Below are 20,225 nucleotides of genomic sequence, written 5' to 3' on the forward strand. Positions count from 1 at the left end.
TCTTTGTGTTGCTGTCCTTTCATAATTTTTTCCACTGTTTGTGTTTTTTCTGTTTGTCATGTCGTTTTCATCCCCTCCGCACCTTTAGTTGTCAAACGGGTACGATCACTATGGGCCAGCTGATCTGCCGTACCTAGCTGGAGCGAACTTCTACCCTCCCCCTCCCCCCTCCTCCTACCCCTCCTCCTCCTCCTCCTCCTCCTCCTACCCCTCCTCCTACCCCTCCTCCTCCTCCTACCCCTCCTCCTCCTCCTCCTCTTCACGGGGTTGGTCCCGCCCAGCCTCCACCCTGCTGCCCGACTTCCCCCCCTATTGCACTCTGGGTCCAGGCATGATCCCCTCCTCCAAGGTCCCCAGCTGGAAGGTTTGTTTGTTCTTCATCACAGGGTCCATTCCCTCCACTTGATGATCATTGAGCACACCATCCACCCCCACCACCCAACTTTTTTTTTACCGCCTCACTCACCAAGCAGCCATTAGGAAGTATTTCTTCACATAGTGGTCACTGTGTGGAATAGCATGCCAGGATGTGCAGTGGAAGCAGAAACACTGGGGGTTTGATACTATATGCTCGATACTATTTAGCTTTTAGGTACACTTGGTAGGAAAAGGCGAGCATCTTTGGGCTGAGTGGCCTGTTCTCATCTTTAATGTAATTTTATGTAATGTTATGTTCAGCATTTTACTCCACATATAAAATAAAACCATTATATTTTCACACAGCAGCCATTTTTCTGAGGGAAATCTAGTTATCAATCCAGACCACACTAGTGATGACTGTTAGAGTCTCACATGGTTCCGCAGGGTATACGTAACTATTCTTTTTACAAAATAGAATTGATGCAGAGGAAAGTGGAAAGTAGTGAGTTACTTAAAAACAGTGCAAAGTTAGTTCTAAAGTTAGATTGATCTTTAAAATAATAGCAGACATAGTTTATTAATCTAGCTATTTAATTGTGCTTGCATTAAGTAACTTAAATAAGTACAGCTTATTGAAAGTGCCTGATTTGGCAGATGTGAGAGATATGTGTTTTGCAGGACTGGGCCAAGCCAGGCCCATATGACCAGCCAATGGTGAACACCCTGAGAAGAAACAAGGAGAGGAGGGAGGTGGTGGATTCTAGTGCTGCCACCATGCCACCCAGTGTAGCCAGCACCTCCGGGGACGAAGCCCAGAGGCCCAGGAACACAATAACATCCGTTATGCCTAGGGTGAGCTGACTATGCGTGTACATGAGTGCACACAAATATTCCCCTACACACACGTATACCGATGAGCCAAAACATAATGACCACCTGGTTAATATGCTGCTGGTCCTCTGTGTGTCGCCAAAAAGGCTCCGACTTGCCAAGGCATGGACTGTTATCTGGCACCAAAATGTTCACAACAGATCCTTTAAGTTGCGAGGTGGAGCCACCGTGGATCCTACTTGTTCTAGCCCATCCCACAGAAGCTTGATCGGATTAAGATCTGGGGAAATTGGAGGCCAGGCCACACCTTGAACTCTTCACCATGTTCCTCAAACCAAAATGTGTGCAGTGTGGCAGGGCGCATTTTCATGCTGAAAGAGGCCACAGCCATCGGGGAATACTTCTGCTGAAACTGATCTATAATTTTATGAACTCCTTGAATCCGGATAAATCACTTGCTGTAATTTCAGCCGTATAATTATTAGTTCTGAATCTATATCCGTGTTCTTTCTTCTTTTTTTTTAATCCACTCTAAATATATCGAAATGACCCACAATGAAACCACAGTTGCTATTGAAAACCACACGTACATTTCGATCGAGGCAAATTTCATTCTATTTTTAAGATAATGTTTGAGGAAGTGAAAGTAAGAGTGCTCTTTCTGCAGAAGAGGTTTTCATTTCCATACTGGATGACGTGAATGCAGCAAGAACACTTCATGTTGAACACAAGAACACGTTAATAAGTGTGCCAAGTGCCTATAATACAGTGTAACAAAATGTAACAATATTGCAATTAAAATGTTACGTTTGTTTTTACTGTTTATGTAACAAAATATGAACATTACATGTTATTTATATATTATATCTGCTATATTTTCCATCATAACTATTGGAATATAACCAATGGAACCAATTTCCACCTGGTAGTCTGCTGATATCTTTTATTTACTGTGCTCTTTTAAGGTGCAGTAATTTAAATACAGTGTAACGTATTGAATTTACTCATTGCTTAACGACTGCATAAAAAATCCAATACCTAGGGATATGGTTAGGGTTGACATTGTAACAATGTAGGTACAGTGTGATAATACATTTTAAAAATGTGTGTGTGTGTTTACACAAATACAGTGTATTGTGTTGGGAGTTACCTGATTATATTCTCCTCCTTGACATTTTGGAATCTTAATACTTTGTGTACACAGTTACATGGTTATGACTAATATACCTAGCTACAGCTTGATATTTTCAGAGTACAAAATTTATCCAATTGGTAAAAGTGACTATTAGTATGTAACTTTTTCTACGTAACCTTGTGTACCAACATGTAAATATTAAGTTATGAATGCACATGAAAAGTTTGAACATCTCTAGCTAAATGTTTTGATCTCAAATGGAAACTAAAAACAATGGAGGGAAATGCTCATGTATTTTGTGTTAACACCCTATCACTTCAATAGAGCATTGACTCACACCTATGAACTCAAATATCAGTAGGGAAATTACTTTAAAAAGAGTCAATATTTTCTGGGGACGAAGCCCCAGGTCCCCCCCGCACCCATCTGGCAGCCCTCTTTTATTTTTCTGGTCATAATGTTTTTGCTCATCGTGTATATATGCACACACACTCATACACTCAGTGAAATGCAGACATTGAAACGTCGGCCCGTGTGTGCAGGTGGAGGATATGGAGGCCCATGAAGAGCTGGCCCTGGCCTTGTCCAGGGGCCTGCAGCTAGACACGCAGCGCTCCAGCAGGGACTCCCTGCAGTGCTCCAGTGGCTACAGCACCCAGACCACCACCCCCTGCTGCTCTGAGGACACCATCCCCTCACAAGGTACCGCTAATTTCCCCCCACCCCCCTCATTTTGGAGCACTTTGCTTTGGTTTTGGCCTGGTAATGTTCATTAACATCCTGTACAGTGCAACTTTGAAGGCAAAGTCCTGGGGCCTTATTTATAAACTGTGTGTATGCGCAAAAAAAAATGTACACCACACATTGGGAATTTTGGATTCATATAAACAAACCAAACAGTATAAATCCTGTTAATTAACTGTAAAAATCCTGTTATTTAACTGCATTAATCCTCTTCTGGGATGGCCCTTGTATGATGAGGTAATGAGACAGTGTTTTGAAAGAACAGAGAAATCTTGTAAATCTTATATTTTAGTTTTGTTTTCACCGTGTTGTTCTGTTGCTGTGACATGCTGCCACACCTCAATTTTTATTTTATTGGTTATGCCAGAACTATTTCCGCCAAATGAAATAGCCCGTCTGTTCTCTACCTCCCTAATGACTGTCTCAAATTAACGCACACACAAACTGAAGTTTCTGTTAGTTTTGCGGTCTGACTTCATTTTTCCTGACAAGTAATTGGAATGACAAGCTGTCATTTTCTATGCATATAAATACTCACAATGGGTGTTCTACGAACCACTTATGGTTAATTGTAGGAGTTAACGGGGCGGGTACTAGGCTTGTGCACGTACTCAAAATGTCAAGATGATTGTGATTTATAAAGGGAAGATTGTGTGCTAGTGAGTGTACAGACTGTTATAAATTAGAATATTTTTGACCATACGCATTTTTATTATTTTGTGCATACATAACTTTTATATTGTATAACCTCTGCAAGTTTATAAACGACCCATTTGATTTCTACCTCAGCAAAGTGCATCAACCTTTGTCTGCCTCTTGCAGTTTCAGATGATTATTTCTCAGTCGGTGGGGACCAGGAGGTGGACCAGCAAGACTTTGACAAGTCGTCCACCATCCCACGCAACAGCGACATCAGCCAGTCCTACCGCAGAATGTTCCAGGCCAAGAGGCCGGCGTCCACAGCGGGCCTCCCCTCCAACGCGGGGCCCGTCATAGTGACGCCGGGTGTGGCCACCATCCGCCGCACCCCTTCTACCAAGCCGTCGGTGCGCCGGGCGGCCATGGGCGGTGGTCCCATTCCCATCAGGAAGCCCGTCATCCCGGTGAAGACGCCCACGGTGCCGGACCTGCCCGGCGGGGCCTACGGGCCGGGAGGCAGGGCGGAGGACCCCGAGGAGCTGGCTAGCCCCGATTCGCCCACGGCGAGCGAGCAGGAGGGCGTTCTATCCTGGAGCGGCCAGGCCTCCACTAACCCCCCCGTGCTGCCGTCCCACCTCGCCGGGGCCACGGAAGCCCACGGCGGGTACACGGAGGCCCCTGAAGGGCCGCTGGAGGAGGCGGACTCTCTCGACGCTCAGGGAGGCAACATGCTCCTGGCCATCCGCCGGGGAGTGAAGCTGAAGAGGACGATAAGCAACGACCGCTCGGCGCCACGCATTGTGTAAGAGGCCGAGCAAGCGGCTGCACTGCTCTCACTGATGACAGTATTCACTCCGGGCGGACGAAGCTGCATCCATTCCAGTATGTTTCGGGCGGGAAAAACGACTTTCTGTTCTGGTTTTTTAGTTTGTTGAAGATGCGGTGCTGATTGGAATGGGGGAGGGTGAGTGTCCGTTTGGGTATTTTTGAGAGGAGGGAAGGTGAAGATCAGGTGTCAAATTTGTACATAATTGAGCATTTATATTTTTAGTTTGCCTCCATCTCCTCTCCTGGTTCTTTGGTGCCAAATTCCTCGAAGCTATCAGTTTTACTTTGAGACAGGGCTTTCTGGGAAACACACTTTTTAGAGTAGTCGTGTTGTAAATATCTCAGAACATACATTAATGGCGGCATTAACCAACTCTCCAGGCTAACTCAGTAGCATGGTTTATGTATTAGGCTCAGCATAAGAGAGATAGTCTTCTAAGAGCAGGTGCATTAACCAGTCTATGGTAAGCAATACTCTTACTATTATACTATATATTTACAAAGTACAACTGCCAATGACAATACAATAAGTTATGAACAAGAAACCACAGGGGTCAAAGACAAACTTAGTTGGGGGGAATACAAATGGCACATTTAAGAACCGTGGTAAAAAAATTTACTAAGGCCTTATCTAATTATGGCATTTTATTTTTTTAAGCTACAGTGACGTTTGTGACTTGTGTGAATCTCCAGCTCCTGGTTGTTGTGTATCGGAACCGTATGCAGCCTTACCTCTGTCTGCTGATTATACTTCTGAAGACATTGTATAACTTAAAAAAACTAAAAGCAATTTAAAACTTTAACCAAGCACATTTGCAAGCATTTATTTTGCAAGTTTTCTGTTTGATTATACCAGCTTGAATTGGATTCCAGTTAAAGCACTGTTGCAGAAAAATGGCTGAGAAACAATTGTCTATAAAACTGTAAATACTGAATGAGAATGGACATCTGGGGGCTTAAATTATTTGCTCTTCAGCTCTCTTTATTTTTTTACTTTGCAGAACATAACTGATTCTTTCATGCATGTGCTGTCAGATGAAAATATATAAATACTATGTTAATATAATTTGAGCTTTGAGGTGTTTTGCTGCAATTTACAGTAAAGCATACCCAAATGTCCAGCTCAGCTGCTTTCATGTTATTAATGTAAATAGATGGCTGAGTGTGTCATCATGGCCTGCTACTTGGTCTCACTCTCAATCGGCGATTTTTCCCTTTGACTGTGATCCAGGACTCTGCAGCGTGCCGTGAGCTGATGTTCATGATAAATTTTACTTAAATTGTGTGCTTTTTTTAATTTTGTGCTTAAGGTCTCCTTGCTTTACGAAAACTACACAGATTTGGAGAAAACAATGAGAATCTATTCAGCAGTATTGCTGAATACTAGGGATTCGGTTCCCCCAAAATAAACGGGGTAAGAAAATTGCCCATCTGTTCATTGTACAAATAACCAAACCTATTTTTAAATCTAAAATTTCATTTTTATCTGGCAATTCACCCATCATGTTTTCACAACCCTAATTTTGGGAAAATTCCTTATTCTGGCCAGACTGGCCCCCTTATGTGTTATAACCGATGGGTGCCACGAATGGGTGCTACACATTGGTGGTGGTTGAGACAAGTTTCCCTCCCTCATCACTGTAAAACACTGATTCGCCGCCTGGTGAGAAAAGCGTTATATAAATGCAAGGAATTCTATGTTTCTTTGACAGTGACTGGTCCATAGTGTTTGTATATAAGGTCTATGATTCATGTAACCCAGCCTCCACAACCTTTTCATAATGTGTTCCACATCAAACATTTGAGTATTCACACTTGCTAATGCCATGATCCAAGAGTATCACAGAAACACCAGATTGTGTGTTAAGTGGATATTTTAAAAACCAGCACTGCAATGATAGTCTGTTTTAGATTGGCCTCACTGAATGTTGGATGCTCTCTTTTAAAGAAAAACATCCACCGAGCTTAGTGTGCTTGTAAACACCAGGCCAACCATGTCTAAAATTGATTTGCACTGCAAGAATCTTAATTGGGTTCACAGCAAAAAAGTTGTAGAGCAAGCCTGTAGTCCTCCTGAGATTGTGCTAAAGCAGGCCTACTACATGGCCATGAAGGGTTTGTAATAACCATTTTAAAATTCTGAAGCATTTCAAATAGCATTACCTCTAGTCCTATCGATATACAATAACATGCGGGATAACATTTTTGCTGAGTGCTGTGAGGGGAATCCAGATTTGCTAACTGCATCCCTAATTTTAGTCTGCCATTAACTTCACTTTGTTTCTGGAAATCTGTTCAATGTGATCTGTCAAATAGAAAGGCTATGTCATATCACTTACTGTACAACCTATTTTGTACCAGTGTATTCCGCTGTCTGAAAAATGATTGAAACAATCTGAAGCCATTTTTGATTTCTCATCGAAGACAAGCTTCTAAAATTGTGAAATTAGTTAATTAGGTAGCGGATGCACCATGCATATGATGCTAAACAACCTATATGTGGATACTGTCATTACAGAAATGTTTTGGTATTGTGTGTGTATAAACCTTTAGTTGTATACTGCTGTAATTCTAAGTACAGCCTTTGTTTAGATTACTTCAAAGCATATCTAGATTTTTTTTAAGTTGAGAAATTTTATGAAAGAGAATGTGTAAACCAATTATAGTTTAAAGAGTTTTGTGTTTTTGCAAATTGTAAAAGCAAGCTGTCACAATGAGTACTAGACTTTGTTTCTAATCTTTAAGTTGTTAGTTTGTATTGATAGTTGGCATCTTCCCTATATGGTTCCCTATAGGATGTTAACTGATCACTTTGTCATGTTTCCTTTTTCTGTGTAATGACTGCCTGTATTAAAGCGAAATGCAGCAAACACTTTTGTGTTCCTTTACCACTTCAATTGGCTTACTGTTCGGAGTATGCTGCTGGATGTAGTCCTTTACACAAACCACCAGGGATTTAAATTTCACTTGGGCACTCCAGCTGAACACTCAAAAAAGATTATAAATTTGGTGTCAAAGACCAGATATGTAAATCAACTCCAGGTTGAGAATGTCATTCTAAAAAAGACCGGGAAATTATTCATCAATATAACTTGTCCTTAGTTGGCCTTACTTTGAGCATTATACAAATGTTGCTGCTAATGTTGTTTCGACATAAGTGAATGTACACACCCCAACTGTTGATGATTAAAAAATATTTTATATATTAGGTAGTGAATCAAGAGGTGGATGTACAGTGCAGTCTGAGTATTTGGACAGTGGTACACTTTGTTCTTTTGGCTCGGTACTCTGGCACATTGGATTTGAAATAAAACTATGAATATGAGGTTATGCAGAATTACTGGAATTGCATCCATTTTTATACATTGTCCCACCAATTTTAGGGGACCAAAAGTAATTGGACAGTTAGTTTCTCAGCTGTCTGGTGTATTCAATCGCTTTTTCTGTGCAGCTATAAGAAAGCTTTCAGTATGTAGTCTTGATTCTAAGATTTTGATTGCGTTTCGCGTCTGTTATTGGTGTTTGTAAACAAAGGACCACTCTTTGCTCCTGCCATAACTTTGATACAAGTCGGTCTTTATCGCATCTATCCACAAGACCCTTTTCCTGAACGTTGCAAGCTTTTTTTAAGCACTACTTTGCAAACCTAGCCATCCTGTTTTTGCAGCAAACAAATGGTTTGCATTTTGCTGTGTAGCCTCTCTAGATCTTTTTGTGAATCTTCTGCGGAGAGTAGACACTGACGCAACTGTGCCTGGAGAACATGCAAGAACACATTCAACAATTCTCTTTGGTAGGAGCAGCATCTACGAGTGGTCCCGACCTGTCGTATGAGTCATGTAAACAAGAGCCTTGCAGTGCTTGTCAGAGCAGCTGCCTGGCCCTTCAAACTTGAATTAAACTTTCAAACTAGATGTTGCAGATAAAATATGAATCAAGATTCAGCAACTGCGTTGCTTATTTCTCACATCAAATGTTTTCAGTAACATATTTCAGTGGATTGTTTCGGAGAAGAAGAAAAAAAGGTTTATCAAAGGTCCACCGTATCAGGTTTTGCCAAAAACAAAGGACCCAGTCTACCCAATCAGTTATCCGGCCTCCCTTGTTCTTGTTACTCCCATTGACAATTTATCCAACGGAACCCACCTCTCCAGTACTGTATATATACTGTATTATAATGGGCATCTTCATTTCGGACAGTTGTCTGAAGTTAGTTGCGTTTGTTGCTGTAGAGGTCTTCCTTGGCCTACCAGCCCTTCTACAATTACTGTGTTCACCAGTGCTCTCTTTCTTAAATGTTCCAACCTGTTTATTTTGCTAGGCCGATTGTTTGGCTTCAGTCTGCCATTCAAGAGCTTTGAAAGAAGACTAGATGCTGAAAGCTTTCTTACATGGGCTAACGAAACAACTGAATATACCTGACTTATCAGAAACAGCTGAGAAGATATCTGACTGATATCTTTGATTTCATCCATGGGATGACAGACCCCATCCTCATGTACCTGAATTTGTCTCATATCTTTTCCATCCATTCACACTTACCTGTCATCCTGGTATCTCTCTGCTTCTTTGTGCTGCCCATGGTACTGACTTACAGTGCATCCGGAAAGTATTCACAGCGCTTCACATTTTCCACATTTTGTTATGTTACAGCCTTATTCCAAAATTGATTAAATTCATTTTTTTCCTCCAAATTCTACACACAATACCCCATAATGACAACATGAAAAAAGTTTTTTTGAGATTTTTGCAAAATTTATTCAAAATAAAAAACTAAGAAATCACATGTACATAAGTATTCACAGCCTTTGCCATGAAGCTCAAAATTGAGCTCAGGTGCATCCTGTTTCCACTGATCAACCTTGAGATGTTTCTACAGCTTAATTGGAGTCCACCTGTGGTAAATTCAGTTGATTGGACATGATTTGGAAAGGCACACACCTGTCTATATAAGGTCCCACAGTTGACAGTGCATGTCAGAGCACAAACCAAGCATGAAGTCAAAGGAATTGTCTGTAGCCCTCCGAGACAGGATTGTCTCGAGGCACAAATCTGGGGAAGGGTACAGAAAAATGTCTGCTGCTTTGAAGGTCCCAATGAGCACAGTGGCCTCCATCATCCATAAATGGAAGAAGTTTGGAACCACCAGGACTCTTCCTAGAGCTGGCCGCCCATCTAAACTGAGCAATCGGGGGAGAAGGGCCTTAGTCAGGGAGGTGACCAAGAACCTGATGGTCACTCTGTCAGAGCTCCAGCATTCCTCTGTGGAGAGAGGAGAACCTTCCAGAAGGACAACCATCTCTGCAGCAATCCACCAATCAGGCCTGTATGGTAGAGTGGCCAGACGGAAGCCACTCCTTAGTAAGAGGCACATGGCAGCCCGCCTGGAGTTTGCCAAAAGGCACCTGAAGGACTCTCAGACCATGAGAAACAAAATTCTCTGGTCTGATGAGACAAAGATTGAACTTTTTGGCGTGAATGCCAGGTGTCATGTTTGGAGGAAACCAGGCACCGCTCATCACCTGACCAATACCATCCCTCCAGTGAAGCATGGTGGTGGCAGCATCATGCTGTGGGGATGTTTTTCAGCGGCAGGAACTGGGAGACTAGTCAGGATTGAGAGAAAGATGAATGCAGCAATGTACAGAGACATCCTGGATGAAAACCTGCTCCAGAGCGCTCTTGACCTCAGACTGGGGCTACGGTTCATCTTTCAGCAGGACAACGACCCTAAGCACACAGCCAAGATATCAAAGGAGTGGCTTCAGGACAACTCTGTGAATGTCCTTGAGTGGCCCAGCCAGAGCCCAGACTTGAATCTGATTGAACATCTCTGGAGAGATCTGAAAATGGCTGTGCACCGACGCTCCCCATCCAACCTGATGGAGCTTGAGAGGTGCTGCAAAGAGGAATGGGCGAAACTGCCCAAAGATGGGTGTGCCAAGCTTGTGGCATCATATTCAAAAAGACTTGAGGCTATAATTGCTGCAACAAAGTATTGAGCAAAGGCTGTGAATACTTATGTACATGTGATTTCTTAGTTTTGTATTTTTAATACATTTGCAAAAATTACAACAAAAAAAAAAAAAACTTCTTTCATGTTGTCATTATGGGGTATTGTGTGTAGAATCTTGAGGAAAAAAATGAATTTATTCCATTTTGGAATAAGGCTGTAACATAACAAAATGTGGGAAAAGTGAAGCGCTGTGAATACTTTCCGGATGCACTGTACATCCTCTGGCACCACTATACCCTCAACACCTGGCTCTGTATTGTCACAGCCTCCTTCATGGAGCACTCCCTTAAAGTTATTGACTCTGTCACTGTCAACACAATGTTCTTGATGGATGGTTACTACAATGGATGGATGACTATGTGGAACGCCTGGATGACTATGTGGCATTCCTGTGGCAATATCACTGAGTTCCTTTTTGGCGTGGTCATGTTTGGTAATGGGGCATACTTGATATTCGAGTCTGGAAGCAAGGTCCAAGCCTGTATGATGTCAGTCAATCAATCAATTTTCATTTGTATAGCGTTTTAACATAGGGGCTTTGTCACAAAGCAGCTTTACAGAGAACTGGCCCCCAAGAGTACGCCTAGGGAAACAGGAAAAACTCCCAGGCTGATACCAAGAAGAAACCTTGAGCACAACCTGACCTGCTGCTGGTTGTCTGTTTGTTGTAAAAAATTGTATTACATATAAACAGATGAATTATAGTATGTAGGCATTATGTGCATGTCTACTTCACCATTTACCTGAAGGTTAAGAATGGGTGGCAAACTGTCATCAAACAGAGGACTGCAGTGCAGAAGATGAACTGCCTCCCAGAGGTCAAGGGCAGCCAGTTGCAGGACATTGAGGACATCTGTACCATCTGCTACCAGGAATTTGCCTCCTCTGCCTGCATCACTCCCTGCCACCATTACTTTTAAGCCCCCTGTCAAGTGGCTGTATATTCAGGACACCTGCCCCATGTACCATCAGAGGCTCTACATGGAGGACGCCTCCTTGACAACACTGCCTTCTAACAACAATCAGGCTGCAGCTCATGAAAGCATGGAAGAGCTTGCTACAGCAGTAGAGGTAGATACTGCCCCTGGTGGTGGTCCAGAGTCTGACAATGATCTTGTGGAGGACAATACTGGTATTGAATATGACAAGGGAGCAGTATATATATATATATATATATATATATATATATATATATATATATATATATATATATATATATATATATATATATATATATATATATATTATATATATTATATATTTATATATTTATATATTTATATATATATTTATATTTATATTTATATATATATATTTATATTTATATATATATTTATATTTATATATATATATATATATATATATATATTTATATATATATTTATATATATATATATATATATATTTATTTATTTATATTAATGACAACCCAGTGGTGGCCAATCATGGTAAATTAAATTTAGTGTCATAAATGTTGACATTAGGGATATACACTCACTGAACACTTTATTAGGTTGACCTGCAGTGCAGAAGATGAGGTCTTAGCCAGCTTGTTAATGCACATATTTAATCAGCCAATCATGTGGCAGCAACTAAATGAGAGATGCATGCAGACAAAAGTTTGAATTGCGACCAATGGACTTTCTGTGTGGAGTTTGCATGTCCTCCCTATGTCTGCGTGGGTTTCCGCTGGGTACTCAGTTTACCTCCGACAGTCCAAAACACATGCAATAGACGAGTTGGAGACTTTCCAATCGATATGAGAAATTTCCAATCGATATGACTTGTGACTGAATGGCGTGTGGGCTCTGCGATGGATTGGCGACTTGTCCAGGGTGTATTCCTTTTATTACTATGCCCCCACAGTATGGAATACCTTAAGCAGACACATCAGAGAGGCACCAACAGTAGCACATTTTAAAAGCCTTCTGAAAGCATACGTCTTTAGCATGGCTTTTAAATTATCTTGTTTTACTTGTCCTTTGCTTTTACTCATTTTAAAACATATTTGTTTTTTTCCACCTTTTTACAACGTGTATTGTATTATTTTGTTTAATCAGATGTATTATTTTATCTTTCTTAGTTTTAATTTTGTTTTATTATTTTTATTGTTTAATAATATTCCTGTTTTAATTATACCCTGTCTGTGTATTTTTCCCTCTGTGAATCACTTTGGGCTGCCGCTTATTGCATGAAAGGTGCTTTATAAATATATGTATTATTATTATTTAATATATTAACTTGTGTTCTACTTCACACTAATACTATTGAAAGCAGTTTGGGAAATAAGCCATTTTACCACAAGGTGGCAGATGCAAACCGTTTTTCTTAATTTGTCGGACTGTATCTAAGAGTAGGCTACATCTTTACTGACCACGAGTACTATATTCAGATGTATAATTAATTAAAACATTGGACTCCTTATTGTTACTATCTGCGAGGTTAATTTGGATGCGTTTTATTTTTTCTTTGTCCATGAATCCAATACATGCCATCTAAAATTACACTATTGGGGATGGGAACTACAGCTCCCATGACACATAAGCGGAAATATGTGTGGTTCCTGGAATTTTAGGAAATGTAGTTTACATACTACAGTAAGCCCTTCACTTGGTTAATTTTAGCGACACCGTGATTCGGAAATACATCTCCTTTGTGGCTAAAATGTTCGAGGGGCAGGTGTGAAAGTCCTGTGGTTACAGCGGGAAATATTTTCCGAGCGAGAATAACTTCCTTTTAGACACTATATGGTTAAAAATATGAGTCCGCTGGCAGTAGCATAGCTCGCTTGCTAGCTACGTAAAGGCGAGCAATTCGAAGGGACGGTAATTTCCAGCCATCATCAGAAGGCACCATCACGAGGGCAGCAGCAGTCCCAGCAAGTAGAAAGTACCACTGCTGTTCATAATGGGAAATGTTTCCATTTGACTTGTTTTTTACTGGGCTGCAGTATTCTAGGAAGACTTGGCTACTGTTTAAGGATTTTGTGGAAGAATACAACCAATGGACAGATCCCGTGTAGATGCAGTATTTCAAAGCTGGAAGAACACTGACATTTTTTAACGGGACATCGGATGATCAATGTGTCACTGAGGTGCTGTGCCAGATTTGTGGTTGAATGGAAAGAAAGCAGCATTGTAGTTCACAGAGTAGCTGTTTATGTATGCAGTTTTATAGCTTTTTATGTGTAGTTTTATGTAATCGTTAGCTTGAGTAAAACATCGAATAGCTAGGTCATATTACTGCCTGCTACTAAGAGCTGTCATCTATATAGCGATAGCTAGTAACTGGTTAACTTAACGTTGCTCTCTCGCGACGCACTTGGTGGGTATTTATCTAAAAATAACTTGACTATGGCAGGTCAGTTTAGGGTTAACCAGGCAATGGGATACCTAAATAACGTGGCCAGGTAGTTCGCTTGCTTGCTAGCAAACAAGCTGGATAAATAACATTACTTTCGGTATGCATTTAAGTATAGCTAGTTACAGTGGGTAGCGAACACTTCAGTGCAAACTGCCGAGCTGATGTTACATTGCCAGCTAAACCGCATTCTTTAGCAAAAGCATTGCCTTTTGTAGTTCGCTAACAAGCTAGCATAATTACAAACTACACCTATAGCTGGGCTCTACGCGAACATTTCCAAAGGCGCACATGTGCTTCTAAGTTGAAAAATGTAGGTGTACACAAATGCATCTCAATTAGTAGATGTTTTCCTAAGATATTTTTCCAGTTACTGTTGCACACATCAATTTTCAGATGCAAATGCTTCTGAAAAGGGAGCTTTGCGGAGCGATGTATAGTTATCTATCCTGTGACTAATGTTACCACATATTGTTTCGCACACGTCAATTGTTGTGCATTTCCTTTATGTAATAAAGAATTATAAAATTACTTGGGTGGGTAACTTGGAACCTTCATATAAATATCTTTATAGCTACCTACGTGTCCTTTTTATTGCAGGTTCCCTGCAACAACTTTCCTTCTACCTGCACGATGCTGCCCCGTTTGCAAAGAATCCTACGGCCCGTTCTCTTTGTAAGGCCAGGGCTAACGTTAGGAAGGGCCATTGAAAAGAGCACAGCCACGGCCCGTAAGCCTCTGTCGATGATGATCTTGCAAAGCTGTGACTTGGGTACGCACCCTCACAAGGAACCGATGGAGCCGCTCAACTCTCCGCGAGGAGCCAGGGACTTCATTTACAGTCTTCATCCCACAGAACGAACATGCTTACTTCGAGAACTTCATCGTTTCGAATCTATTGCTATAGCGCAAGGTAAGTGATGTTGATGTAACTGGCTACCTACCTGCAGCCGACATATTAATGACGTCACAACGTATCGCAATTGGGTTGATCGATGCCAAAAGCAAGCTTTTATGAATTATGATGATACGCTGGAATGCGATATTGACTACGCCCAGTCACTATATATGTATAGATATAAAAACCACCTTAATGCGATTTTTCAACCCCATTCTCTCGACATTTGGGCAATTATTGATACAAATAATTATGATATTTCTGTCCTAACATAAGTGACATTTAATTGATGTATTGGCTATAGAGTTCTGATTTGATTTATTTCATTATTATTTATATATGAATCAGTTCATGGACTGATTCAGCGAGCCAGCTTCAGACGTTTCAACAATTTTCAGAACATCCAAATGTCGGCTATAGTTTAGTCATTTGTAACCTGTATACACTGTATCGGCTGCTAATATTTAGTGCTGCATTTCAAAAGAGGATTCGATTCATTCCAACTTACCACTTAAAAGTGGAAAAATGTTTTTGGTAATTCAGACTGTTCTGTTTACACTGCATTTCCCTGCTGTGTCTGAAATTCTGCAGTGCTTGTTTTAATCACACCTGAGGTAGTGATTCATTTTGAAGGAATGAATGCATTTTCGAATAATAGAACATTTGAGAAAATAAGCTTTTTCAACCGTAATAGGCTTTTTTGGTTTTCAAGGCTTCCATGATGAATATAATTCATTGGAAGGTATTTAGGGTAGGGCTTTGAATCCAAACTAGTGGGAGTCACCGCAAAATTGATAGTGTGGCATCCAAAGAATGTGCTGATTGAGATCAGAACCAGGCCGTGTCCAGGTGTACCTGGATGTTGTGTAAACATGCCAAATAGCATGCTGAGGTACACATCCTGTATCACACAATTCAGGTTGGATTAGAAATCCTGAACCTGGGTACCATTAGAATTATAATTCTTTTGTGTTTTTTTGGCACAATATTATTGGCAGTAAATATGTATTTGTTCATTTTGCTTTGATCCAGAAATTCTCAAATTTCTAGATAGAAGTTCTGATTGGGATTATTTTTTATATGGCTCTTTGGAACCGGCAGCAAGTTACCTGAAAACTCCCTGAAAGCAGTCTGCTTTAAAAGAACCGCAGAGTGCTAACATTTAGCGCTTGTCAGAACACTGTCACAAAGATGTTTCACAGAGTAGCAGTAGGGCAATAAGGAAAAGGGCAAACACAATGCCAGAACCCAAGAATAGCAAATACATGAGGTAAAAGTTTCCCAGTGGGGAGGGGATAAAACAGAAATGTTGTCAGAAATCTATTACAGCAAGTCCTCCTCATTCACCTCCACTGGCTTCCTATTGCCGTACGCATTCTGCTTCAAGGCCCTAGTGTTGACATTTCAGGCTGCTAAGGGGACTGCTGCACCTTACATACAATCCTTAATCACTCCCTACTCGCCAGCAAGACCAGTCCAGTCTGCCAGCTCTGGTCACCTTGTGGTTCCCTCACTACGAGCACCTAGCGGTCAAGCTGCACGTTCACGCCTGTAATATTTCGACGCAGATTAAAAACACACCTTTTCAAACTATACCTTAGTCCTCCCTCCCGATTCCCCCCCTCCCCCCTTCCGATATCCCTCTTGTCTAATCCAAAATGAATAAATAAATAAATAAAATAAAAATTGCACTTACAGTGCAATTTACAGTTACAGTTAAAGCAGAAAACAAGTTAGAAATGTAAATACGGATCTTTGCCTGGTAAAATAAATGCTTGCGTTTAACTTGTATATACAGCATACAGTACAGTATATGGATGTAGGCAGTACACAAGCACAGCAAAATGTAACATCTTGTGTAAAGGCACGGTTCTGTAACTAGCAGTGCATGAACAGTATGCAAGTCCACACTGCACCCCCAACGCAAAAAAAATGCATATAATGTATATTCACATGCTTGTGATGATTCACATCTCTATTTTGAAATTATAGACAGTAAAGCAAAATCATACAACACGGAAATCTATGTGTAAAATTAGAGTAGTAGCCTATCTGTGTCTATTTGTGTGTAGGTCACACATTGCAGTGCTTGTGTCTCACCCACACCACACCTACAGTATGTACAGCACAGCTAAAATAGAAGCGTTTCTTTTACCTGACAAAAATCCCCACAAGATCCTTTCCTGTTTTTTATTTTTTATATACATTTTTGGAAGCATTAGGCAGTATTGTGGACAGTATGCTTCAGTAATTCATTCTTGATCTGCACTCGCAAAAAGATTTTTGGTCATACACACTTTTAACATTTTCTTCATGTTATATTGGAATTGTTATGAAACGGACCACTGAAAAAGGTCATTGAAAAGGAAGTCTTTTCCTATTGCCCCCCTTGTTTCATTATCGTTCAGACCTCCTGAGCCACCCATTATACGTTTGAGTACAAGTCACTGTTAAATGGTTTTTAAAAGCTATGCTGTGATTCAGGTAACAAATATGGCTTGAATTTCCAAATGGCAATAAATCAGCCCAGGCTGTGGTCACTGGTATGTGTATATCCCTGGTTTTGAGGGCATGAATCTCTTCATGTACTTTGGTATTTAAGGAAATAGGGGTTATGCTACTCCGTGACAGGAAGTGGTCACACAATGCTGACTGCTACCGCTGGCGTGTGCATCTCCTTCCTGGTCCTTCCCTTCCACAATAGAAATTAGCGTGGAGGCGGCAAACACCATTGCACACACTCTTAGCTCCAAAGCTTGGTTTTCTTCCCATACTGTGATCAAGCAGACAAGTCTTGTACAACTGATTGTACTATTAATTTCCTCTCTGAAACCGAGCACCATAGATAATTTATCAGATTCTTACACAATATAGAGGAATAGTAATTATTTCCCAAAGCAACATGATTCAGGAAGATGAGGTGTGGAGAGGGCATGCAAATTACTCATGTTGAGAAGTGCTTCGAATGTGCGTAAATTCGAGTCCTGTCTAATTTTGTAATTTGTTTATTGCATGCAGAGTTGTTTCAATGAAAGTCTTCCCCAGGACCGTAGATTGAATTGAGCGGAAAGTTTCCACCCTTTGAGGTGCTGGTCCATCATATCCTATCTGTCTGCTGTAGCCTACTCGTAACAGCTTATTTGACAAATAAACAAACAAAAAAAAATGTAATCACTCAGCTAACTCCAGTGATTAGACTTACCTTTACGTTTACGTTTACGTTTACTTACAGAAGCTTTGTAACTTGTAGCTAAAGTGTTCTGTGGTTCTCCGCTATTAGCCACACTGTCATCATTGACTTCAGGGACTGTTCTAGATGTAGGAAGCGGAGGAAGTCACCCATTTCTTGATTGCTCTTGTTCTGTGTAAATTAAACATTGCTTCGTATGCTAGAAAAGGTCACAGTGCGTCACCTTGTGTACAAATAAAATCATAACCGAATTTCGCCAAAACATGACACAGTTGATATAAACCAGAAATTTTAAAATTGAAATGTGATGAATTTTCTGTTTGTGGTGATTACTTGTGTTACTCATGTTTTTTGTAGGGCCAGGGTGTGGTTTAATTTGATCTATATAATTCTTAACAGCAAATAATCAATCATTGACTATTCATTAACGTCCCAATTAGTAACATGTTTAGTTGGAATTGGAAGTGCATGTATTGTGAAAACCAAAGCTTTACTGCTTTGGTCATGCTGCAGCTCAAGTACAGTGTAACTTGCTTGTAAGAACAGCCTCCATACCGGACAATTTTATTCTTACTTGCAGGATATTATTAGAAGGCGAGTGTGCTCTAATGGTTATAATCATTACATTGCAGGGCATTTAAAGCACAATAGGTGCCAGTTGACCAGGGAAATCACTAGGACATGATCAGCCAATGGCAAACCCATTGTCTGGCTGATGGTGGAGCCAGTAATTTGCTGCCCTTCAGGGCAGACAAAGACAGCCATTATTTTCACAGTTTATTACTAGACTGAAGGTCACACAACTGCTTAGAAAGGGAGTTTAAGCCACCCATCTGCCCAGAGACAGAACCCAAGGTAAAAACCCAAGTAAATGAACAGAGCTTGGAAAGGTTTAGAAAACATCCATTCATATATGCATGAAGTACATTTTGTTCTAGGTTTATTTTTTATTTTACGATGCTTGGCGTCTCAAGCCGTGAACTGAATACCAGTCCCTGCTGGAATATAGGCCTGTAACATTTCATTAGCATACACACAGGGGAGCTGTCGCTAGGACTGCTGGCATAAATTACCTGTACTGCCCAGCTACATTTCACTGGGGACGACAGACTCCTATTCTCAGACATCTCAAATCTCCTGGATGTCATATCTCCCTGACGTGACATGCAAATCTCCCTCAACTCAGCTCTGCAAACTGGAGATGCCCGCATTCGCATATTCTTAAAGGAGGACTGTCACGCTTTTTTCAGTTGATCTTATTTGGATTAAATGGTTAAATTATGTGTGTAGGTGTTTTTTAAATCACTGTCTGTGTAGCCATTTTATAAATATGGGACAAAACTTCTGAAAACAAACACATGACGTCACTCGATGTGTTTGGCTTGAATCTCCAGCCTGTGTTACCAAGAAGGTAACAGGCACTCAAACTCCACCATTGAACACAGAGACTGGTTTTTGGGTGTCCACCCATCCAGGTGATCACATGACACTCCAACGGAAATACGTTAACGTTTGCATACAGCTATCATGGAACCTACCTTGGCTAGCCTGAGCAATATGAGGACAGCTCTGACTTCGCCGAGTTACGGAACGCCTCCACTGCAGCCGTCAACGTCAGCAATCGCCATCATTTTGACATTCTACCAACTCCATTGCAGCCATCGCCATCATCAGTACATCTGACAGCCTACTGTTGTGTTTTGCTTGCTGACTTTACATTGGATTTCAACAGCTATGATGTTTTCACTAATTAGATTAAGAAATGATGCTCTGGTTCAGTTGTAACCAGCTAGCTAGCTAGCTAGCCCCAGTCTCTCATAATTCTTAATTTCGCTAGCTAAATTACAGACTGTGATGACATAGCCAACGTGATTGGCCGGCCACTTTATAATTTGTATGGAGTTAAATAAGAAGAAACAAGCAGAACAACTACATTTCTCATTAAATTCAATTGACTATATGGGAGTGAACCTCAGCGATTCTCTAAGTTTAACGCTGCCATTGAACGTGATGCGATGGCTACAGTGGGCTGGATATTCAAGCCCAATATGTCCAGTGACATCACTCAACGTGTTTCTTTTGAGAAGTTTTGCCCCATATTTAGGAAACGGCTGCACTGACGGTGATTTTAAAAATGCCTACACACATAATTTAAGCATTTATTACAGCTCAACTGAAAAAAGTGTGACAATGCTCCTTTAATAAAATCCATTGTCCAAAAATC

The 20,225-nt window shown here is 40.8% G+C and overlaps 2 protein-coding genes across 13 annotated transcripts in view; both read left to right on the forward strand.

Annotated features, from left to right (window-relative positions):
• Window positions 1-7,407, forward strand: part of LOC133130170 (protein MTSS 1-like) — a 58,751-nt gene extending 51,344 nt beyond the window's left edge. For all 9 annotated transcript variants that reach the window (XM_061244491.1, XM_061244500.1, XM_061244566.1 and 6 more), the window contains 4 exons: window positions 89-364; window positions 1,039-1,212; window positions 2,869-3,028; window positions 3,893-7,407. In XM_061244491.1, coding sequence (XP_061100475.1) covers window positions 89-364; window positions 1,039-1,212; window positions 2,869-3,028; window positions 3,893-4,515 — 1,233 coding nt within the window. In that variant the 3' untranslated portion in view covers window positions 4,516-7,407. The remainder of the gene's footprint in view (window positions 1-88; window positions 365-1,038; window positions 1,213-2,868; window positions 3,029-3,892) is intronic.
• Window positions 7,408-13,168: 5,761 nt separating this feature from the next.
• Window positions 13,169-20,225, forward strand: part of LOC133139339 (transmembrane protein 65-like) — a 45,292-nt gene continuing 38,235 nt past the window's right edge. For 3 of the 4 annotated variants that reach the window (XR_009709809.1, XM_061258808.1, XM_061258825.1), the window contains exons 1-2: window positions 13,169-13,647; window positions 14,514-14,826. Coding sequence is in view for 3 of the 4 variants with exons in the window: in XM_061258808.1 (XP_061114792.1) it covers window positions 13,576-13,647; window positions 14,514-14,826 (385 nt within the window). In the remaining variant the exon portion in view is untranslated. Of the gene's footprint in view, window positions 13,648-13,872; window positions 14,227-14,513; window positions 14,827-20,225 lie in introns of those variants that run through there. The other variant, XM_061258816.1, reaches the window with a different exon arrangement.

This window comes from Conger conger, chromosome 1, assembly GCF_963514075.1.
Source record: "Conger conger chromosome 1, fConCon1.1, whole genome shotgun sequence".
In the NCBI taxonomy this organism is placed as follows: Eukaryota; Metazoa; Chordata; class Actinopteri; order Anguilliformes; family Congridae; genus Conger; species Conger conger.